At 32.7% G+C, this 25,635-nt stretch overlaps 1 protein-coding gene across 4 annotated transcripts in view; it reads right to left on the minus strand.

Moving 5' to 3' along the window:
- LOC143072991 (1-phosphatidylinositol 4,5-bisphosphate phosphodiesterase epsilon-1-like) overlaps positions 1-25,635 on the minus strand; it is a 139,184-nt gene that overhangs the window by 76,989 nt on the left and 36,560 nt on the right. For 3 of the 4 annotated variants that reach the window (XM_076248195.1, XM_076248197.1, XM_076248198.1), the window contains exons 2-5: positions 19,722-19,842; positions 10,290-10,480; positions 1,358-2,059; positions 129-375 (exon numbers count right to left, since the gene is read on the minus strand). In XM_076248195.1, coding sequence (XP_076104310.1) covers positions 129-375; positions 1,358-2,059; positions 10,290-10,480; positions 19,722-19,842 — 1,261 coding nt within the window. Of the gene's footprint in view, positions 1-128; positions 376-1,357; positions 2,060-3,381; positions 3,564-10,289; positions 10,481-19,721; positions 19,843-25,635 lie in introns of those variants that run through there. The other variant, XM_076248199.1, reaches the window with a different exon arrangement.

Here is a 25,635-nt window from a genome sequence, read left to right on the forward strand (position 1 = left end):
GTAAACTTTCTGAGGCAGTATGTACAAATTGGTTCATTTGCCAATGCTTCGTTCAATGCCTAAAACACAAACTTCATAAAAAAAAACAGGTCCAAAGATAGTAGAAATTTTGTCAGACTAGAACTTACGCTTCCTGTCAAACAAGTCTACTCTACCGCCAAGTTTGTGTAGCAGACCCATATAGACCAGAATTCTAGCAGCATGGTACTTCACATATTTGGCATACTTAGTACTATGGTTAGTGTAGTACCATTCATCTGAGGGGAGGAGTAACTGCATCAGCATATCAGATATATCTACATCATTTAGAGGTTGGTGGTTGTTAGGATTAAGGGCTATAGAGGCTAATGATTGGAGGAGAAGGCACAGCAGGTGCTGAAATAGAAAATAGAAAATCATAAAATATATTGGTCAGGTAATTATTTATTGGTCAGCAGAGGTCAGGTAATTAACTATTGGTCAGCAGAGGTCAGGTAATTAACTATTGATCAGCAGAGGTCAGTCTTTGTTTTTTTATGTAGTGTTTTGCAGATTGTTGTTTGTTTTTTGGTTGTTTCTTTTTTTCCTGCTGTGATTTTGTCAGTATCTCTTGCTGTGATTTTGTCAGTATCTCTTCCAATTATGAGTTTTTATTTTTTATAGGGTATGTTCTTTATTTTCTAAACTTGTAACATTTAAGAATTGAATGCTTCTTTTTGTAAATTTATTGGGGTGTAAAAGCGTTGACGGAAGTACATTTTGTATGAAGCGCGGAAGCGCTTCATTCTAAAAATGTACGCACGGTCAACGCTTTTACAACCCTATAAAGTTACAAAAAGAAGCATTCAATACTTATAATTACATTTTTTAGCTATGATCATGAAACACGAATTTTATATATTTTATTATTTAATTTACCTGTGCACTTTATTGTTGGAGCACGTGTTATCATGAGTGAAAAGTTATATTGAGCAATGCAACTGCTTACGGAATAACACGTGATGTGCAGTTAGCCAATCAGAATAAAATATTATAATGAAACATACATCTAATGTAATTTTTTTTACATAAATGTTTTGATGCAAAGATTTTCATCATGGTCACAAATGTTTGTGTCAAAAGAGGTAAACCAAAGTTGATCATAACAGAATTAATAGAACATTATTTCTCATTTTATATTTAAATGCAATCCATGCATCATTTTTGAATTTTTATATTGTTATATTCATTTAGTTGTTTCCTTTATGTATGTCAACATTGTGTTGTCATTTTTCAACATATACATGATATACATTTAACTGGTTTAGTCTTGATGTTTTGGAGGATGAGTGTCAATCAGAAACCAGAAAAATTATACATAGATTTTTTTTAACCCTACAGGATCATGGTTTGGATCTAAGGCTTCCACCAAAGTCTTCAAATGTCCATCTGCTACAATACGATTCTGAACTTGATGTCCATGACTCATAATGGCCAAAATCCTAGCACTAAGAATCTGAAGACAGTGATGAGTACAGTGTCGCCATCTAGTACTTGGAGTACACTTTTGACGAGTACCTATGATTCTCTTATGCATTGTAATGTTGTTGTGTAACACACTGAGTATCTGACTTGGATCTGTTTGAGTTAAGATAGTCAGTGGTAGTCTTTTAATATTGGATGACTTTTTACATTCAACATCGTCATCTGACTTTTCCTGACTGTTCTCATTTGAACTGGAGTTTGATTTTTTACAATGCGCTGATGATGATATTCTAGTAAAAGCACTACTTGAATGATTGCTGGGTTCATCTGGAATATTTACACCAGTAGGACACGATGAATGTTTCGGACTTCTCTGGACATCAATACCAGAAATATTTACATAATCAACAGTTGGTGAATAAATGGCAGATATTTCATAATTCTTATGTACAATACATATATCCATGACACGATTAATGATACTGAGAGCAGTGAAGTGTAAAGATTGTCCCCCTTTGAGAATTTCCAACGAGGTTTGTAATAATTTTGAAAGCTGTACAAAAATTTTATATTTCCCGTCCAGGCACTCATTTTTCTGCAGCTGTTCATAGCAAGTCTGAAAATAAAACAAAACCATAAAAATATTTTGGGCATGTAGAGCTTGACATACCAGTAAATAAAATAGAATAGAAATTGGGGATATACATTTGAATGTCAATCAGACAAAGAGACAACAACCCAAAAGAAGAGCAGTATATACATTTTTTATTATTTGTGTGCTGACCTATAGATGACTATTTTGTTTGTCATTGGGTTGCTGTCTAATTGGATTGCCGAACACCCTATATCTCTGTTTGTTATAATTTCAGTGAGAATTTGATGAATTTCTGTTAGGGTCAATTATTGATTCACATCCTATTAAAGTATTGAGGCCCTCAACTCTTTAATTTTCTATGCACCATATAATCCTTTGTTTTTCTCCATCACTATTGAATATTTTATCCAGCATTTCATCATTTAATGAATATCAAACTAAATTGAACATTTAAGTGATGTATCATCCAAATCTTCCGTTTACATTCCATTCCAGAGATTAATCTTCTCATCCTTGGGGGAATTCTGTATTTATTTTGAGTTTTATCACTGTAAAGACTGCAATTTTTAAACAAACATAAAAGTTTCAATTTTTTGTGCAATTCAAAAAGAAAAAATTATAAATCATTTGTCCTCTAGCATGTCTAGTGTTCCATGCTTCAAAGAAAGCATGTTAAGTTTATAAAACTCAATCCCATATAATGTTTCAGCTGCATATTGTAAATTCAGAAATTAGTGCAAGTGTTTATTATTGAAACTTTGGATGACATGACTAAAATGCAAGATGAATTATTGCGATAACGGCAAAATCTGAATACAGATACAAGTATGAGATATCATAATGTAAGTTTTTGTTATTGCAACCTTTATCCACTAACACTATTCGCATTCATAAAAACCTTGGAATAATTTTTGAATTTACATAAATCTCCTTTCCCTTGATCTCCCCATGGTAAATTTGATTAATGTGTGTACCTTAAGAAACACAAAAGGAAAAGATAGGGCCCACAAATTGTCTACTTGGCTGGTTTATTTATTTTTTAATTGTTTAATTCTAGTGACCTAGTATCCATCATGTCCATGTGTACCAATTATTTCAAATTAATCGTGTTTGATTGAGTGGTTCATTTAATAGGTGTTTACCTTTCATCTGATAGCAAATAACTAAATGTATATATTCAGGAAAAGAACAAATAAACAATAAATCTGACATGATTTCTGCAAAATGGGTTGACAGCAATGAAAAATGAGAAATTTGTAAGTCACTGGAAAAAAGAGGGTATGTTGTATAGGGGTGGGAATTTGACTTGCAACAGAAAACCTCTCAACCCCTCAAACACTCACTGTTGCTGTAAGAGTCTTTAAAATTTTCGACAGCTTGGCATCTAGGGTCTCAGAATTAGCGTCCCTATCCTGAAGAAATGTTGCTTAGGGTATTCATACATCCAGCATTTCTGAAGTCTGATGCCCTAGTTGTTGCATGTTTAAATGTCCAGTGGCAAATGTTTTATCCATATTCAGAACAAGAACAAAATTAACAAATAATAAAATAGGTACTTTCTGCAAGGTAGTTGATCATGGAAAAGATATTTTCCAGATATAATTCGGCAAATTACAATGTATTTTAACTTCTAACTTACAATGATGCCACTGTTATTTCTAAATAATTATAAACAAATATCTTGTTTACCAAAGGATGAGAGCTCTTAGCAGGCAGGCATGAAAACACTACTAAATGATAGTGTGAATAGATTAAAAACTGGTTTTTTTTTTGGGGTATAAAACTGGAATTAAAATTCTATAAAAAAACAGTGTAATAATTCAAAATAAATATTTATTGTAGTTAATGGTGCATTAAATCTTTTTTATACAATTTTCTGGTATTTTTTTTTATCATTAACATCTCCAAATTGAAAGCAAACTATCAACCAATAAATTTGCAAGTTTGTATTCTACATTTACATGTTAAAACATATATTATTCATGATATTCAGTGTGTTTCAATCTATCAGGCAGAAATATAAAAAAAAAAGAAAAGATATAATTGCCAGTGAGACAACTCTCCAACAGAGACCAACTTATATACTGTGGATTCATTTATTTTCGTGGATACCAATTTTCGTGGATTAAGAAAAACTAGCATATTCATGGATATTTAATTTCGTGGTTTTGCTGAAGTCTGCATACAAACCTATAGAAAAATTATCATTCGTTGAATATTTAATTTCGTGGTTTGACTGTGCCCACGAAATCCACGAAAATTGGTATCCAACGAATAATAATGAATCCACAGTAGTAGGTTAACATCTACTGGTCACTGTACGACCTTGAACAATGAGTAAAACCTTGACTGCATAGTCAGCTATAAAGGGTACAGAAATCCATTATTCAGTCTTGAATTTAAGTTTTCATTCATCATGTAATTACACTCTTATGCACACATACAACCATACCCAATCCTAATGTACATGATGTATGACCCTCTTAAAAAATATTTTTGGCAAAGGTTCAACTTCAGCAAATTTGTTAAGATGGGCTATGATTTGGACATTTTTTTATATAAATTAACCCAGAGATCCATTTGTTAAATGAAAATTTTGATTTTATCATTGACAATGTACATTAACTGAATAGATTCAAAAAATAGGTTTTAATAAATGAATGATTGTATCATAAGTCACCCAGGTTGTTATCACATTTAAATGAATGAGAAACCATTCTTTTCACATTGAATTTATATTGAATCAAATTGTTTTATATTGAATCAGTGGATCCAGTAGGTATACAATCTTCTCAGAATGGTTGAATGTTTTTGTTTTTAGTGCATTTTTCTTCAATTTTAACCCCAACAAGTTAATTGATCAGTGCACTGCACTCCATTTTTAATTCCTGGAACTATCAGTGATAAGATTTAGATTCAGATGACAGAATCTATCTTTTAGATTAAAATGAAAACATGATAAACCAACTATGATAAATAATTCTTACAATTCATTTCCCTATGAAATCAAATATCCTAATTATAAGTACATCAATTTAAAAGGTTCAATATGTAATCAATAGTTGCAAGGAACAAAGATAAAATCACATTACAGGAGCTTGTTCTAGAATGGAAATCACTAACTGGTCCAGGAATTAAAATTTAAAGTGTATTAAGGTCAAGTCATATAAAATGGGTCGTGTCAGCATTTTATACATTTAGTAAGTTATTGCTAGTTCTGAGATAAGATTGGTATTAAAATAACATGCTACATTTGTATTTTTTTAGGCGAATAAGGCCTTACATGTATAATTTTACAATTCTAGAAACAGAAATTATTAACTTCAATGCCAAAAAAGGAAAAGAACTCAACCATATTTTAAAATGTGTGGTTTAAATAACATTAAAGAACTCGACTAATTCACAAAAATTTAAGTCATGCCATTGTTTGTAAATTATAGTTGATGTTCGAGCAAAGTGCTGGATTGGACAAAAATCTTCACTGCTCTTCACCATGTTTACACAATTTACATGTCTCACAACTTATCAAGGGTCCCCATCATATTGGTATTCTAATTTCTTGTAGATCTTGCACAGCAGATTATTTTTTTATATTTACAGTTTCTATCTCCAAGTCCAACACCCATAGGGGCTTGTTTAGTAATTCCTCATAATCATGTCTATAGGATAACATAGACAGTAATTTGAGTAAAACTTAATCGGATAAACTTTTTACAAAAACTTTGCATAGCCTTTTTGAAGATTCTATGAAAAAGATATGGATTATGGTACATAAAATGTGCTGGAGGTAAGCAGATTACTATATTTTAAATTTCTATCTTTCTTTCCTGCCTTGTGCTATTTTAATATCAAAAAAGCAAAAACACCTATATAAGATTTACTTTAAACAAATTAATCTACATTCACATAATAAAATATGAAAGAGGGGGAGGGTCTATTCCAAAAGGACCATTTTTTACCAATGATTTAAGTTATTACATATTTGTACTTTGTGTAGGTCTGTTATACATAAGTGATAGATTATATCAATGGAATTGTCTCTTTTCCAGACGGTTACAACCTTTTTTTTTTCTTTTAATAGTTTCCGGAAGATAAGAAAATATTATAAAACAGTACAATTGACGGAGGAAATTCCGGAAACAATGCCCTTACCCAAGTTTACCAATGCTTTTAATTCTACTAGGATCTATATTTTATTAATAACTATCCCCCGGACGATTATATGGTGTTTCAGTCCATAATTGAAGAACATCAGTGGACGTATTACGTTGTATTTCCTACAGGCACTTGTCTTAGAAAAAAATTCTTGATTAAGGTATATATATATATATATATAGTTGGCACTGGCTACGGTTACATGGAAATGTAACAATAATAAAAATATTATTGTTACATTGGGGACTAAAAGCCGGAATGCATGGTTGGATAAGGAACCGATTAATTACGAATGTAACAATAATTATTGAGGCTACGGTTACATTGCGTTATTGTTACATGAAAAACAGCAATGTTCGATTGGACTAGTAATATATGTACTAAATAATAAAAGTTGAAGACATTATCTTATATTTTCAATACATACAAGTATAACATACAATTTTTTTATTTTTTTTTATGGTACGTCCTCCATGGATTCTGAAATCGGACTCGGACATCTCTTAAACGGGTGAGTTTTACTATGCGTAGTGTTGTGCGTTTATTTTTTCTACATTGGCTAGAGGTATAGGGGAGGGTTGAGATCTCATAAACATGTTTAACCCCGCCGCAATTTGCGCCTTTCTCAAATCAGGATCCTTTGCATGGCCTTTGTAAGTCTTGTATGATTTTTTAATGTTACTTTCTTGTGCATAATTCGGAGTTTAGTATGACGTCCATTATCACGGAACTAGTACACATATTTGTTTAGGGGCCAGCTGGAGGACGCCTCCGACGGGTGCGGGAGTTTCTCGCTACATTGAAGACCCATTGGTGACCTTCGGCTGTTGTCTGCTCTATGTTCGGGTTGTTGTCGCTTTGACACATTCCCCATTTCCATTCTCAATTTTATACATGTATACAGAAGTTCACAGTGTTAGTTCACAGTTAGCAAACTTTGCGTTTGATGTATCAATTTTTGGTAAGTGCGTTTGTATAGCTGTATGAAATTTGTGTCTTGATATTGTTTCAGTTTCGTTTCAAACGCATCCCATGCAAGTTTTAAATTTTTCACCCAACTTGACAAAATTGGTAATAGGAATCTCTTCATCTTTTGTTCAAAGTATAATGACAGTAATACGAGTAGGTGTGCAGTTAAATACTTAAGTGAACAGTTTTCTCAGCCCGAGTTTTCAACAACAAACCATTGAACTATATGTTTCGCCTTTGACACTACTAATTTGAAGTAGTATCTTTAAGAACATCAAATCCATTAATACTTAAAACTATTTAAACACCATTTGTTGAATAATAATATTTATTATTTATTATTATAACAAGTATTATTTAGTAGACATGAATGAATTAAGCAACAAAACTATATAGAAGATTTAAGTTTAATAACAAGTTTAATAATCTAGCTTACATTGCTGTTTTTCATGTAACAATAACGCAATGTAACCGTAGCCTCAATAATTATTGTTACATTAGTAATTAATCGGTTCCTTACCCAACTTTGCATTCCGGCAATTAGTCTCCAATGTAACAATAATATTTTTATTATTGTTACATTTCCATGTAACCGTAGCCAGTGCCTATATAGTTACACGATGATATATAAGAATTTTTTTCTGAAACAAGTGCCTGTGGTATTTCCATGTGTCACAGTCTCCAAGATAGTGGAGGAATAATACAAAAAGAGAACACTGAGAAAACGTGGTACTGGAGAGAAAATAGTTAGATAAATATAAGAAAGATTAAAATTGGGGAGGGGATAAAGAATTGAGATAAAATTACCCAAAAATTACAAGATCGACTAGAATTGACCCATACCAATACAGACTCTACCTGTTGTGGGGTCTTTTCAGTAACCCGATATAAATTAACAAGACACCGGTTTATAAAATAATCTATATCTATGGCTCTGAAGTAGCCTAATTTTTATTTTTGGTCGGATTTCATATACATACTGCTTTTTCAAAAGTACAAATTGAAATTAAATAAACCAGATAAAAAAAACCTAAAGGACATTAACCAAACTGACAACAGGAGTTTCTAAAATAATTCTAATACGACTCGTGCTTCTTTCGCTTTGTGAACAAACCCATGCTCTAAATCCAATAAAATTTGTTTTTGCACATGCGTATATTGACTACTTCAGAATAATGCATTTTATCAAATTATCATGCACTTATATTTCCTTAACTTTAAAACACTTCAGCCAAACAATTAAATGGTGCACATGAGGTAACGGTCACTCTTTGAAAAAGACTATTACAAAATCTCCAAAATGTTATACAGCACCTGGGAATAGTTACAATATAAAAATCATTATAGATTGTCGCTCAGAATTGAAGACTAGTGTTATTTGGTTGGCATTCATTCTGAGGAGAATATCAGTGATAATGTGTTTGTATGTTTCAGTCTTACATAACGTGGTTATCACATTATTGAGAAATATTACAAAGCAGTTTATTTTTTGTAAATAGCTGTGGGAAAATTAAATAGTTGAAAGATTCCCTGTCAAAAGAAATCTCTGAAGGACAAACGTAGCATAAATCATTCCCTGTCGTATAAGTTTCGGAGAATTGAGTTAAAACAGCTTCGACCTTGAATCTGTTCCAAGGACATTTGACTGAACACGAAATATTAGCATGCATCAGTGTAATGCAAATACGCTTCCATAGATACCAAATAAGTAACCATAGAATAGAAAAAAAAACCATGCAGGGTTAATGTACAAAGCACTAGATTGAGTTATGTAAATGTTGATTAAATTTTCTGCATGATATTTTATTTGGAAAATTGTTTTGACAAGTCTTTGAATAAGATTGCTGTACTCAGTCAAATGTTTCCAGTTTTATCTGCAATTAAATTGTCACATGGCGTTTGGAAGTGTTGTTGTAATTTGTAGCTTTCCAAGATGCAATTTCTCAACAAAAAACAGGAAAACTAAACTGGAAACAATTTCAAGCTTATAGTAGCAGTTTTTCAGATTGTCTAGGGAGAGAGAAAACCATATGATAAAAATGTAATAAAAATAATTTAAAAAAAAACAAAAACAAAAACATAAGTTGAGGGAAGAAGAATGTATCTGAGGACACTATTGCCCCCGCTCAAGCTTTGCAATTTTCCAAGTTAAAACGGGACATTTCTCTAGAAAGGTAAATTACTCATTGCCAAAATTTAAAGTCTCTCTACGTGTTGCAATTCTTAGCAATGTGTATGAATTCCATTGCAATTGCAATAGACAAACTTAGTTAGAGTGCGGAAACGAAAATATGAAGGACGAAAAAACGGAATAACTAAAAGACGGAAAGACGGAAGGACGGATAAGCGAACGTTCAAGTCAGGTAACATTTAATGTCGCCTTCGCCTAGGGCTGGGACATGATAAAAAATAAAGAAGGAAACAGATTAAGGAAAACAAGAAATTGTGCATGGACACAACATGTCCAAGAGAAGATGTTTATAAAATGTCGAAAAGCTAAGTAAAGAGACTGAGAAGAAAGATGTTGTTGGTTATGATGACGAGGATCACGATTGTGATAATGATTGGTAGATATTTGCTTAAACATTTAGTATTGACAAATATTTCATGCAAGTTACGGACTAGAAAGTATAAACACCAAATCTTATAGGGATAGTTTCTGGAAAGTGGCCGTTGACTGGAATCAAGGGCGGCAATTGAATTGGCAATCGAAAAGAATAGACATTTTGCTTTGCAACATGCCACTATATATATATATAGTTGCAAGGGTTCTTAAAACTTGGTTTGACACTCTCCATACAAGAGGTATCGGCTTACGTCCCTATTGTGACTAGAGGTGGCTGTATATTTATACATCCCGCACAGCCAAACTGACACATCTATTACTCGTGGGTTTTGTTACCGAATGGAAAAGTACATGGCTAAACACATTTCTTGTGCCTATTCAACATCTTCGCAAAAAACGTTTGGTCAAATCAGAAACGTAAAAAAATACCAAAACATTAAGCAGTGGCTCTACCATAATGCAGCTGTTACGCCGTTTATGGATTTGTTTCATATTCTCATAATGTATAATTACGTATAATAGAGCAAGATTCAGATTCAATAAATTTCCGTGATAAAATACCTGTAAAACTTGATTCATTAACTCGTTGATTGCTTTATCAATGGCGGGACAGTCTACATTATCAGTTAGTGTAAGAATAATACGGATGTAATCTGCCAACCCATCTAATAAAGAGGGTATGCATTCGTAGTTAGATGCTATCTTCTTTAATCCATACAGCGAATGAGCAGTGTCATCGAGTGTACTCTTATCTGCAATAAAAAAATAAATAAATTGATTAATTGTATAGAGAACGTTTACCAAATAAACTGAGCAAATAATATCCAACAGACATATTAAGAGGCTGTCCAAGTAAATATCAGGCAAATCCTATGATATGGGTGGCACAACATAATTTTTTTCCCACTGAATTTTTGGTTGCAATGCAATGTTTATATCAACCAAAGGATATATATGTCAAAGATATTTTTGAATCAACAGTGGATGGCTCAGAAAATGATTTTCAAGTTCACTAACAACGCAACAAAATTTTGTACAAAATGAAGAGTTGTCTCCACTTTTCAATGAATTTTAAGTGCTTTCTATGTATTTTTTTACTCTTTATTTGTTGCAGTTAATAAAAAACAAAATTAACTTTGAGAAAGAATGAATTTGTGATATGAAATAAATGAAAAAAATTGAAAACAAAATATGTCATGTGCCATCTACTGCCTGGTTTTTCCATGGACACCCTCTTAAAACACAAACACAAACAACAAATCGATTGGTATATTCTGATATTAGAAGATGGCGATAATGATTATACTGCTAAGCGACTTAATTGTTCGTATTAAAAGGACATAAGATCCGGTGTTACACATTCTCATATAGCTAAGCGAACGCCCAGTTTAAAAAAAAAAAAAAAACTAACGAAAGATACACCATGTATAAAAAACCAATTCAAGTTCATTATAAGACTAAAATCTGTAGGTTTGTTTATACGAAACCAAAGTAAGCTTACATTACCCACATGTCTAAAACAACTTTGATCTAACATAATCCGTTGCACTGACGTCTGTTTGTCTTTTCGGGGTATTTAAGTGGCATTGGGACGTCGGACTTCAGTCCATAGTTAAATTGTTGATTCAGGGTTAAATCTGCAAATTTTTGTTTCGCAATCCCACGAAACCAAAAGAAGACCGTTAATTGTGACATCTTAGTAAAATCTGACTAAATCTTAAACTGATGACGTTTTTCAATAAGATAATTATCAGCAGATGACAATTCAATAGTATTTTTAAACGTGTTGTAGACCTATTTATTGCATATTACCTCGGCCATTGATAGAACAAATGAATAGGATATTGTCATTAATATGAACTAGATAAATATAAGCGTCAATTTACGGTCATGATAAATGGATCGATTATTTACATTTTGCATGTTAAAAACAAACCCACGAAAAGACACTTTAGAACATATTGTTGTATATAGTTGTAAACGTTTAGTCGCAGGGTTCTGGTGGAAATTTAAGTTTAGTTTTAGGGATAAATAATTTAAAGTGAAAAGTCCCGCATCAGAGATTTCTTGGTAGGGTGCTCGCCTCCAGAGCGGGAAGTTGTAAGATCGATCCTCGCCTTGGCCAGACTAAAGCCTTTAGAATTGCCATTTGCTGCTTCTCCACTAAGCACGCGTCAATTTGGGAGTAAGAGCAAAGACTGGTTCTTTCTTAGCGTGGAAAAGCAATTTAAAAATGCGTTTCAGCTTGCGGTCTAGTACAAAGAATTGCCCATATGCCTATAACATTAATATTCTCGTCATGATAAAGAAAGTAATAGCACCCCTGGAGGTTAAACAACAATCCATTATCAACTTAATTTAAAGTGAAAAATTCTTTTCTTTTACCCAGTAATCTAAGATTCAGATGCTATTTTCTCCGTGAAACTAAGTAATCTAAAATGCAAATTTGATTGTCTAAACTTAATATTTTCTTGCATGCAATGATAAGTGGATAACGTCAATATGAATATTATACGTATTCATAAATATTCTATAAAATTGAGTAGTTGTCATCTGATTGAGCTTGCTAAATGGAACGGGTAATATTTTTCTATTTTAAGAAATAAAAATAAAATAAAAATAGAGCGTATATTCACGACGACAAAATTAAAGATGATACTGACTGAAATTTAGGAGATTATTGCGTGCATTTATCATTGCGGATTTTGTCCAAAAAAAAGGAGAGACAAAACAGAAAGATTATAATTATGAGATTTCAGGAAAATCTGCGTTACGATATATGTGCGTTAGACCTCAAAATGCGAGTTCTTATTAATGCGATCGTCACTCAGTCGCATTATTCGCATGAATAAAAATCTCGCAATAATTTCGGATTTTACAGAATATAAAATCAGAAGACGTGGTATGATTCCCAATTGAGACAACTCTCTATCTGATACCAAAAGGCTTACATGTAAGGATAACTAATAGCTATTAAAACTATCGATATGTGAAACATTCACAAAAATATATGCTAATAACACTTCCTTTAGTCTTGTTTACAGTACATATTACTCGCATTTATCTATATCCGAAGAAAATTATACCAGTTTTCAAATTTAGATGTACTCCAGATAGTTTTATATTGTGTAATATTGATGCAAGATATCTCAAAATAGTGCTATCAGTATTCTGGTATAAATTTATCATTTTTCACGCTTTGCTTTTTGTAGTATTTCACTGAAAGCTAAATGATGCCAAATATAGCTTTATTGAAGACTCATACTAAGGAAAAGAGAACAGATATCATTTTTATTACAGAAACAAGTATTGTGTAATCAAGAAATCCCCACAAGATTTATCGCCAACGAAGTGAGATATTTTCATTCAAATTGATATACGGACTTCTCACACTTCGTAATTGGTTTCTGAAAAGATACTCCGATCAATGCGCTTGATTAAGCTCTATTTAAGCACTTAGTAACTTATTTGTCGCCATCATTCCAGTAAACTCTCCTTAACTAAAGATAAAACAAATTTATAAATGCTTTCCTCCATTTGATGAACGCTATATGTCTCCTACAGCAGCATTTGTTATAAGCGTAATTTAGAAGAGGCATTGCCCAAGTATTTATTTTTCAATTCCTTTTCTGGAATAATATTATAAATGCTTTCCTCCATTTGATGAACGCAATATGCTTCCAAATGTAGCTTTTGTAATAAACTTTATTCACAAGATAGAGGCATTGTCCATGCATTTATTTTTTGATTCCCTTTTTTTTTTTAATAATATTATAAACGCTTTCCTCCATTTGATTAACGTAAATCGTCCTAATGCAGCATAATGCCAGCATTTGTTATTAACGCAATTTATAAGATGCATTGCCCAAGTATCCAATTTTCAATTCCCTTTTTCTGGAACAATATAACGTACTCTGGGTGCGGTAGTATTTCGCTTTGTTGAAGATTCGTTCGTTGGTTGCCTGCTCTTTTGTCGGGTTGTTTTCTCTTTGACAAAAGAATCTATAAAAATGTATATATTTGAAAGAAACACAAACATTGCCGTGGAACTATTTGTTGTTAGCATTATTTAACCTACAAGAGAGAATTCACTCTCCCTCTCCAACAAACATCTAAAGACAATCACACCATTGCATCTGTTTTACCGAAAAACGGCTTTGATCATTGACGAGTAAGTCCCAGTTTGAAGTGGCTTAACAATTATAATTAAACATTCTTACTCATTGATTGTAAATCTGTCTCAAAATTTGCAGTTAAAGGCAACGAACGAGACTGATTGCGTATTGCTTTTGTACATCCAAGATGGCAGGATCCAGTGAATCTACCTGAATTGAGCAATGCCTCTTAAAACGTCTAGTAAGTCACTTGTTGGTTTTGCTAACTGTCTTAAACTTGCATATTTATGTTTAAATCATGCATTGACACCCCCCCCTAACCGTTCCGAATGAGATCCTAATACTAAAGGTATGGCAACACATAATCGTATATATAAACCAAATGTTCTTACAAAGTTTGTATAGTCTGAACAAATGAGAAACGCTCTTATATAAAAAAAATATCACTCAAGCCTCTAATGCAGAGAGCATAGCAGAATGAAATTAGACGACTTATGATTACTTTGTTTAATCTTAGACACATGCGCTGTCTTCTTTCTATCAGGCAAAATAATTACGAAACAACATGATTGAATTTCCTTTGTAATTAAACATTTTGTATTGAAATATAACAGCTCGTGATAAAATAGATTACTTCTGAAGCATAGCAGAAAATGAATAAATACTGAAAAACACATGCATGTCATTCAACAAATTGTATATTTTCGTTCAAATGTAATTTTCCAAAACAAAAACAAAATTTGATATGTCAATGATTTTTATTCGGTTGAAAAGTGATTTATTTGCAACACTGACATTAGTACTGAGGCAATAGAGAAGTTTCAACTGACGAAATTCCGCTGTAGAATTGTAAAGTAATGGAATTCAATTTTCTTAAAGTGCACATGGATAAAATAAGCAAATATAGAAAGGTCTAACGATGCAACGGCCATACAAGCAAACGATATTTATTTTAGAAGGGGCCCTTTTAAAATTTGTCAACAAAAAGTATGAGAAAATTATCCACCAGAGACCAAACTGCACCACAGTATTTTGGACAACCAGATTCCTTATTGACCCTTTTCTGTGGAAGTCATTTTTGTTATATTTTTATTTCAGTATTTGCATCTAACAAAGTGTATGTTTTATGTTTTTCTCTTTGATTTGCTTAATAAACCTGCTGCATGCACAGAGTAATTTTTATTTCTTTATGTACATTATCATTATTATCATTATTATAAATTATTGTAATGTAAAAAACTAAAGGTCATTATGCGGCTTTCAACTATGAACTAAAACGCACTTGGTTTAAACTATTAAAAAGTACTAGCATGAGAAAATATGAAACAATTGAGAAAACGAAAGGACTGATTAATGCTTCATATACTGAACGAAACCAAATATGGAAGACAGCAACCCAGACGACAAACCAATGATCTACAGGGTACATACTTGGGACAAGCATATACAGAATGTGACGGGGTTAAACATTCATGTGAGCGCTCTGCCCCCTGCATTGTGACAGAAGTGTAACAGATCATTAAAAGAACAAACTGTGAGAAAGGACTTGACTCATCACATTTGCACGAAACACAACCAAACTAACAAAATAATGCAAGAAAACAAAACATACTGATATTCATATGATGAAGACATAATCTTTCGGTCAGTTTAATTGAAGTCTGGAGCTGGCATGTCTAGTAGTCTATTTTTATTTTATGTATATATTATTGTCATTTTGTTTATTTTCTTTGGTTACATCTTCTGACATCAGACTCGGACTTTTCTTGAACTGAATACTAAAGTAAGTATTTTTATGCGTTTACTTATCTACATTGGCTAGTGGTATAGAGGAGGGTTGAGATCTCATATACATGTTAAACCCCGCCGCATTTTTGAGCCTGGTCCCAAGTCAGGAGCCTCTGGCCTTTGTTAGTCTTGTATTATTTTTAATATTTTGTTTCTTGTGTACAATTTGGAGATTAGTATGGCGTTCATTATCACCGAAATTATATATATATATATATATATATTTGTTTAGGGGCCAGCTGAAGGACGCCCCCGGGTGCAGGAATTTCTCGCTGCATTGAAGACCTGTTGGTGACCTTCTGCTGTTCTATGGTCGGGTTGTTGTCTCTTTGACACATTCCCCATTTCCATTCTCAATTTGATCTTAGAGTACTCGCAGTTGTTGAAAGCAAGTCCAAAGTCCTTCTGATCTAATAGATAAATAACGTTTTCCCATTGAGACTAGAATATCAATCAGCAGATATCTAATGGAAGAATTTTTCATAGAAAGTGGTCATCCGCAATAATATTGATATAATTCATTGGCAATTAAATTGACAAACAGAAAAGCTACTACATACTATTAAAGCTATTGAATCGGCTTTCTTGGAAAGAAATCAAAACATGCTTTTGGTCATTCTTATTGTAAAATAGTTCTAAATATATTGTGTCTTTCCATAGTTTTGGCTCTATGCATATAGAACGCAATAAATTTTGTGTATTTTCTAGCTCTAGCTATATGGCATAAAAAATATGAATCGAAAAAAAATAAATGATAAGCAGAGTACTAAAAGACCGACCTTTCGTCTTAAGTACACTTCAATTAGAAAGAAGGAAACAGACAACCCAAAGGAAATGTATCTAACAGAAAGAGGGAGAGAGAGAGAGGTTTATACAATTATTTCTGTGATGAATTTCTATTCTACTTCCGGTGAATCCGTTTCTGTCCACAGTGACTAATTGGTTAATTATTCAAAATATTGATGCAATACATATTGCCTTCTGGATGTTTAACATCTAACAATTATTCCATCGATCAGTTATTTAATTCACGATTGACACATTTTATTCCATTGCTCATATTACAGCCCCCCCCCCCTTAAAAACATACTGAGGCCATTGATGCATGGACGTACGTTTTGCTGGAGTTAAAGCATATATAACTATCTGGACCTATTTAATTCGACTCATAAAATTACATACTTCATTCTAATTATTTCTTAGTGCATGCTTTCACAAAAAAAATCTATTCTAATTTTCAGTCACTCCATATATAATCTGAAAGTCTAAATTCTATGTTCCAGTACATTTGTGTCTTATTACCTGTAAGTTTCTGTTAATATTTTTTTTCTTCATTTCTATACCTGACTGTTCCAGGATTTTCTTAATCTATCATACAAACCTTTTTTTATGCTATATTGTTGTGCTCTCACCTACATGTTCCAGTCTATTATATATTTATTCATTTTACCTGCATGGTCTATCTGGTATATTTTTGAATTCATACTTGTAAGCTCTGGTGCATTATAATTCTATTCTAATACATATGTTCTGTTACATTTTAGTGTTCTTACTTGTAAGTTAAGTATTCCAGTATATGTTAGTATTCCTAATGGTGAGTTCTAGTGTATAGTGGTCATTTTTATAAAGGGGTAGAGCCAATTTGCCGGCAATTTGTTTCATTCGATAAGATAGGTAAAATCATGTTTTAAATAGCCCGATAGATGTTAATTATAGTACATGAAAATACGTCAAATCATCTATTTTCATACCTTGAACAGGTATTCCTACAAAAACAAGGCCAAGACTATTGATTTTTTAATATTGATTTTATTTTATTATTAGCATCCTTTATGCAAGTTGCCATACCACGTAACTTGTCAAGGAGCCAAATAATATCGAACAAATTCAAATAGTGATTTTCTCATTCTGAATATATGTACATGTATATCTGAATTTGTCGTCTATAAGATAAGATAAGATAACACATGTATATATTTTAACCGGAGAACATCTTACATCAGTTGGTCATAGATCACCCTGTGTTACTATCACATGTTATATTGCCTTTTCTGTCATTTTAACAAATCGGCCCTTCGTTTTGATACAGATGCAACAGCTTCTTGATGTTTTACCTACAATTACTATTTGTAGTGTAACTGATTTGTTCTGTTGTGTTGTTTTATTTTCTGATGACTTAGGTATACCGGTGTAGGGATGGTGGTAAAAAAATCAGAACTATAGTATCTATACAGTTTTTGAATTGGTGACAAAATTGTTGTTGGCTGCATTTGTTACATATAACCCAATGTTCAAAAAAGGTTTCGAAAATTGTTTTTTGTTGCTTTGAAACTTGTATACAATGGCCTTATTTTAAGTTATGTGTACATTACACCCGCAGCATGTAGACTTCATTTCTATAGAATTAATTCTCGTGTTATTGGTTATGTATAGGCACCTACATCAGTTTGACGGCAGTTGTTCCTTGAATATATGTAATAAATGTAAACACATGAACAGAAAGTAAGTCAATAGTATGGAAGTCATAGGATTGCACACAATAATCGATACATTATTTTTTCTTTGATACATATAAAATGATATACTTTTAAACTATATAGTCAAAATGAACCAGAATGACTCTATGAATTAAGCAAACATCCGAAAAAATATAATAGAAACATTAAAATTTAATATAACAACACAAAAAAAAATGCAAGTGTTCTGAGCGAGATTCGAACCCTTTCTTCAAAACCATCATATATATTAGTAGATTTATCGATGTTACAATTTTTTCTTCAAAAAGTTGTTTTTTATGTAATAAGGACACACTAAACCAATTTCATTTTTGAGGGAAAAAGTAGTGTGAATAACAACAGTCATAAAAAGTTACGTATAACTTTTTGTTGGTTTGAAATGTCCTTCTGGGGGGATTCCCTGTTTTTTCCACCTAAAAACACCAGAAAATTCGCATATTGGACTTTCATCCTTTTTCAGGGTTAAATTAACTATTGATCACATATATCATAATATATGTAAATCGAGATATTGATCAAAAAGCATTTTTATTTTATGTTTTTATAGTAAATTTTATTCTGTCGGCACTTTTTGAAATTGGCCCTTCTGTGAAAAAAATCCCCGGCAAATTGGCCCTTCCTCTTTCCTGTTTACAAAACTTAAAATTTTTCGAAAAACTAAGGATTTTCTTATCCCAGGCATAGATTACCTTAGCCGTATTTGGCAAAACTTTTTGGAATTTTGGATCCTCAATGCTCTTCAACTTTGTACTTGTTTGGCTTTATTAATATTTTGATATGCGCGTCACTGATGAGTCTTATGTAGACGAAACGCGCTTCTGGCATACTAAATTATAATCCTGGTACCTTTGATAACTATGATATTTATATTCTAACCTTCTGCTTAGTTATCTTTTTAGGTACTTATGCTTGTATTTTATATTCTTAACTTCTCTATTTCTAATCTTTGTTCCTCTATTCTTTACTGTATGTATATATACTCTTTTATAAACTTTTTTTTAACCTCTACCGATATTTTTACCTGTATGTTCCCGTATTATATTTCTCTATTTCTACCTCTTTGTTCCGGTATTCAAGTCTACCTGTATGTTCCCGTATTATATTTCTCTATTTCTACCTCTTTGTTCTGGTATTCAAGTCTACCTGTATGTTCCCGTATTATATTTCTCTATTTCTACCTCTTTGTTCTGGTATTCAAGTCTACCTGTATGTTCCCGTATTATATTTCTCTATTTCTACCTCTTTGTTCCGGTATTCAAGTCTACCTGTATGTTCCCGTATTATATTTCTCTATTTCTACCTCTTTGTTCCGGTATTCAAGTCTACCTGTATGTTCCCGTATTATATTTCTCTATTTCTACCTCTTTGTTCTGGTATTCAAGTCTACCTGTATGTTCCCGTATTATATTTCTCTATTTCTACCTCTTTGTTCTGGTATTCAAGTCTACCTGTATGTTCCCGTATTATATTTCTCTATTTCTACCTCTTTGTTCTGGTATTCAAGTCTACCTGTATGTTCCTGTATATGTTTTTATTGTTTACCTTTTTATTCCGGTATAATTGTATGTTCTTACCTGTATGTTCCGAGACATTACTGTTCCTGTGTTTGGACCTATCACCCCGGCGGAGGCTCATCTTTGAGCGGCGATTAGATGTTCTATCATTACTGATGGATGGCTCTAGCGTGAATGTTTGCTGCGAAAGAAAAGTATTGATTATATAAAAGTTTGTCCGGAGAGAATTAATTCGTTAAATATTGATGAAAACTGGGGAATTGCTAAATATTTAAGAAATTAAAAGTTTCATTATGTTTAAATAGGAAAAAAATGCTTTAAGCCTACAGGAAGTGATAAACGATCAGAGATTCTGACAGTATCAATTATTTCAAAAATAACATCATTTTGTTGACATCTAAATTCCTTGTAACTTGATGTGGAAAAAATCTCTTGTGGTTTGAAATAAAGACAAAATTATTAGTTTATTGGCATGTTTTGTATTTTGAGTTTAATTAATAAGCACATTTTCCGTGACCGATATATTTTAACTACAACAATCAGATTCTTGTTATGTAAACAAAACTTGAGAAATACGTCCTTCAGAAAAGCTGCCGAGAACAACTGAAAACGTCAAGCGCAGTGATTTGTAGTTGAAACCATCAAATAGAGACGAGCGGATACAGTCAAACTAGTTTGATATAAAAGAATAATGTTTCCATGGAACAAAGATACCCCGCTTGAAAATATATAAGACTTAATGCGCTTATGAAACTTTAATGGATACTGATAGATGTTTTCGCATATATTCTATAAGGCGAAAACGTAGAGAGGCGAAATGGAGAACACTTCTCGTTTAAGCGTTTTCGACTATGACATTAATTTAAAAAAAAAGATTTAGAGGATCAATTTAGCCATTATATAACCAGTTATTTGAAAAGTCACTAACCATGCAAAACTTGGTTTAAACAAATGCACTGTATAATGCTTTCGCTGAAAGCAAAATCATAATTGTTTGCATTGAAAATTGATTAATATCCTAATAGAATGTACATCCTATAAAACAAGTTTTTAAAACTGTTGCAGGTGATATATCGTAACATGTTAAAATGTTCCATTAATATCAAAAGATTCATTCATATCAAGAAAATGAAAGTTCTAATTTAAGATATCATTGCATTCAAAATTTATTTAAGCATCTGGTTTAAAAGGAATGTCCATAACGATCTGCGTTTTCATCAACAATCAAATACCTTCCTACCTTTAATTTATTTATACATCTCCCAAATAAAACACCAGCTAACATACAAACTGTATCTTTACATTACATGTTAACATGGTTTAAACATGCACTAAACCAGAATAGATTTCGTATTCTTGTCAATGCCAATTTCATAGATTCATAGTGATTTTTTTCTGACAGCAATCATTCAAATGAGTTGAAGTATTACTTAACCATATGGTTTCCTTTGAATGATATTTAACAAAAAAGAAAAACGGATTACTATCTTATTCTAAACGATTTGCCATAATTGTTCATCTTAGAAAAAAGCTTGTAGAACAATAATACAGCAGTGACGTCAGTCTCGCGAAGATCCGAGAGTTTATTTCAAGGACAAAGACAGAGATTTTTCAATTCATATTTGATGAGTTTTCGAATCTGCAACATATTTTATGCAAGTTTGTTCATTAGGAAAATCAAATCATCAAGAATATTGCATGTCGTTTATTTGTCATATAAATATTTCATATGCTAAATTTACCGTAAATTTTCATCAAACAAATGAATATATTCAAACAGTGACAACTAATGACACTAATCTGAGTGATAATAATTATGCTTTCCGATGCACTCGAAAACTTGTGATTGCTGAAAACTAAAAGATTTCGGGAAATTAAATGTCTAAAAACCAGAGAAAACAATACAAATTGGTGCATGGAAAGATCTATTGATTCTGCATTTTTTCAATATTTTCATTAATGTGAAGCATGTATTACGTTACAAGCTTCTAATGCAATGACTCACCAGTTATCCTACTGTGTAACCACTAAACAAATTGAAACCAAATTTGATCACAATCATTCTTGTAGTATCTATACTATTAAACGAGAAGACCTCATTTTGTGTGTCGCTTCTCTTCCTTCCACGATAAATTAATCATCATGCCTTTGTGTTCTATAGGTAACATGCATAGTCGTATTTGTCATCCATTCTTATGATTATTCAGATTGAGTTATTTTTGGAGAAAAACGACAAAAACTGAGTCCGGATATTGATTCCGTCATCAGACTGACTTTTAAATATAGATAACGCTTCCGGTTTGAAACATGCAAAAATACAACTAATCGTAACTATGATAGATAACAAATATGAAAAATAATTAAACCAATCAGAGCGTTCTCCGTATCATGGTGTTTAGATCGCAAGAACCACAATTATTATACTTCCTTAGAGAGGATAATTATTTTTCGCGTTTATCTACATGTAAACTACGATTATACTACTTTAATATATAGAGACTCTCTGTATTCTGTCTGATTTCTTTGACATGTTTACTATTTAAGGGGTCATACCAGTTGCATATACATTAAAATCCGTAAAACATTGGGAAACAAGAATGTGTCCATCGTGTCCATAGTACACGGATGCCACATCGGCACTATATTTACGAAAGGAGGGACGAAAGATACCAAAGGGACAGTCAAACTCATAAAATCTAAAATAAACTGACAACTGACAACGCAATGGCTAAAACTGAAAACTGAAAACGACAAACAGACAAACAATTATAGTACACATGACACAACATAGAAAACTAAAGAATAAATATTCAGTGGCGGATACAGCCATTTTAAAAAGGGGGGTTCCCAACACAGAGTAAAGGAGAGGGGTGGGTTCCAACTATACGCTCCCATTCAAATGCATTGATCGGCCAAAAAAAGGGGGGTTCCAACCCCCGGAACACCCCCCCGTGGATCCTCCACTGCAATACAAACCCCACCAAAAACTAAGGGTGATCTCAGGTGCTCCGGAAGGGTAAGCAGATCCTGCTCCACATGTGGCACCCGTCGTGTTGCTTATGTGATAACAAATCCGGTAGTCCATTTCGGTAGGTCACATTCATGAAAGGGAAGGGGATTGTAGTTACGACGTAAGGAACATATACTAAGTTTCGAGTTGATTGGACTTCAACTTCAACAAAAACTACCTCGACCAAAAACTTTAACCTGAAGCGGGACAGACGGACGGACGGACGAACGAGCGAAAGCACGGATGCACAGACTAGAAAACATAATGCCCATAAATGGGACATACAAATTTATTGTTGAAAGTGAAAGTAGAGATTTGGCAAAAATGAAAGTAGGGTAGAGATTAGAGGGAGGCAGGACCTTTTTCGGGACGTCGGGATCGGGTGTTTTAAGCTCGGGATTTGAGGATTGATCCTTACGGGATCCGGGAATACAGTTTAAATTTTGGGATACGAATTTCTTTAAATTCTGCATCTCGGGATTTCATATTTTTATGCCCGGGATTTCGGGATCAGGACCCCTCCGACCACATATGCACCTCAAATAAGCCTGAGTTGGTCTTAGTCATTTATACAAAATTCATATCCTACCATTGGCGTGTCAATAAGGCTCTCAAAAGAATAGGCACTGACGGATTGTCCTAGAAGCATATTTTATTAGACTAATAATGGTCTATATATAAGCAGTTGCATTTATTTCATGTTTGAAGCGGTGCAAATTTTTGATTTTAATTTGACTTTTACCAAAAGATGCATTGTAGCAAAGGATAAGAATAATTGTGGTCTAAGGCCAGAAACACGAAAATAATTGAATTTAACAGAAAGGAAACAAATATCGGACCTTGGAAAAAGGGAGAGGGCTTTTGATACCTTTTATGATATTCTCCATACATAATATCTTTTACAAAAAATATCCTACAACAATTCACGAGCTGAATATATGCCCGCGATTTTGCGGGTGTGTTCAAGTATATTTTCAAGCTCAATTGTGGTTGGGCTACGGTTGATCTTAATTCAGATTTTTTTGCTTGTAAGTTTTCATGAAATTTTCCGGCGGAGATTGCGATAATAATTTGACTTACACAATTTCAAGAAAATTTTGCGCTTTATAACTAGAAAGAAAGAAAGAGAACAATAACCTACCTTTGTGTTAAATCTTTTGTGTTAATTTAACGGTCGAAACCTACAAAAGCTTACTAATGCGAATAAAAAAAATATATGAAGTAAATATATTTCATGATATCAAGAAATGTATGGAGTCGATCTATCTATATATTTAAAATGCATTATTTTGTTTTATATACATGTAATGACAGGTAGTACACTTTGAAGCATTCTACCACGAAGCAGAGGATTTGAATGTCCCAACTTTCGCATTTTTATTCATCACTGACAATTCCAGCGGCACTTGCGGGGTTTGCAATTGAACTATTAAATATACCTGGAAGTTGATACAATATTCCAGAGCTTGCGTTTAATGTAATGACAGAGAACCAGATTGCCTCTTAAGGTAGATGGGGTGTCTAAATTATAATCCATAGAATTTTTTAATAATTTGCCAAAATGTATTTTATGTCATGCTTTTTAAAAAAAAATATTAAAAAGAATGGGTCACCGGGCTTATTTTCACGCTACACTGTGTTCAAAATTGACAAATTTTGTATAGATTATGCATGGAAAACCCAATTTTCTGCAATAAAGCGTAATCTACACCATAGAATTTTGAGATAACATTTGAGAAGATGGCTTTAATAGTATGCTTTCAGTTAAGAAAAAGAAACAATGGGGTCACCGGACCCGTTTTCTTGCTACATTATAAATTTGGTAAATTCCTAACACATTCTATTGTAAAAGTACCTTAATCTGAATTATCTGCCCTTGCATTTGAGTTGCCTCCCCTTATGTGGCAAAGTTGGAAAAAAATTGATCAAACAAAAATTGTCTGTTTTTTGTAAAATACAACCATTAATATGATTAAACATGTCATTTTCTATATCGAATTGGAAGTTCTTACACATGAAAAACCTACTACTCTAAAAATTTGCACATTCTATTGAAGATCTAGACCTTGTTTTCTCGTATTTCCAAATCCAAGATGGAGGAAGACACCCTATCTACCTTAAAGCAAGACTGCGTAACGATTGTTGTACGGCCATTTCCCCAAAACGTCTTACTCAACGATGTTGACGAAAATCATATATTGTTAGGGGTGAAACAGTTTCTCGTATGTAAAATGTCCAAATCATGAAAGAAGTCATGATGCCGTCAGAAATTATAATCCTGTACTAGAAATTGTTCAAATACATTATTCGTTTATCATCAAAAGAATTATAAAGAAATTGTAAGGATTGAGGACTTCTATTTTCAGTTAAGCATTAAGATCCAACTGATAGTTACACTCATGTGTTGTATGTTCTCTATTCAATCACACTTGTATGGAGCCTTCGTTGTGGCTCAGTCACAATGGCCATCATGCGGCATGCCAAGAAGTATCCTCCATTAAAATGTTGCTAACAACCCATAGAGTAGATTACACGGATGATTAATATTGACAATTTGGTATATGGCCGTGTTCTAAACGGTCATAAGTAATATCTAACTTCTAATGGGTGGCGTATGGGGTACAGCGGATTATTTTAGCGAGGATTCCATGACATGCTCAGTTTACTCGCCGATACATCTGAACCACTGAACAAGAATGACAACCTTCAAATGGTGTGGTTGATCTCTCATTGGCTTTTCTCTGACATGCATTCGTTGACTGTTCCCGAACAACAGCTGTTTTGCTGCGGGGTAAAGATTAACTCCTATTGTACTCGACCGCGGTGAAGGATTGTTTAGGGAATGTTGCTGAGTGCGACAATACCTACTATCATCCATTATGATCCATTATTAACTGAAAAAATTACTAGACTATCTTATGACATGAGATATATTCAATAAATTATTCATTAAAAAAGATTATT

The sequence above is a fragment of the Mytilus galloprovincialis genome, chromosome 4 (genome assembly GCF_965363235.1).
Source record: "Mytilus galloprovincialis chromosome 4, xbMytGall1.hap1.1, whole genome shotgun sequence".
In the NCBI taxonomy this organism is placed as follows: domain Eukaryota; kingdom Metazoa; phylum Mollusca; class Bivalvia; order Mytilida; family Mytilidae; genus Mytilus; species Mytilus galloprovincialis.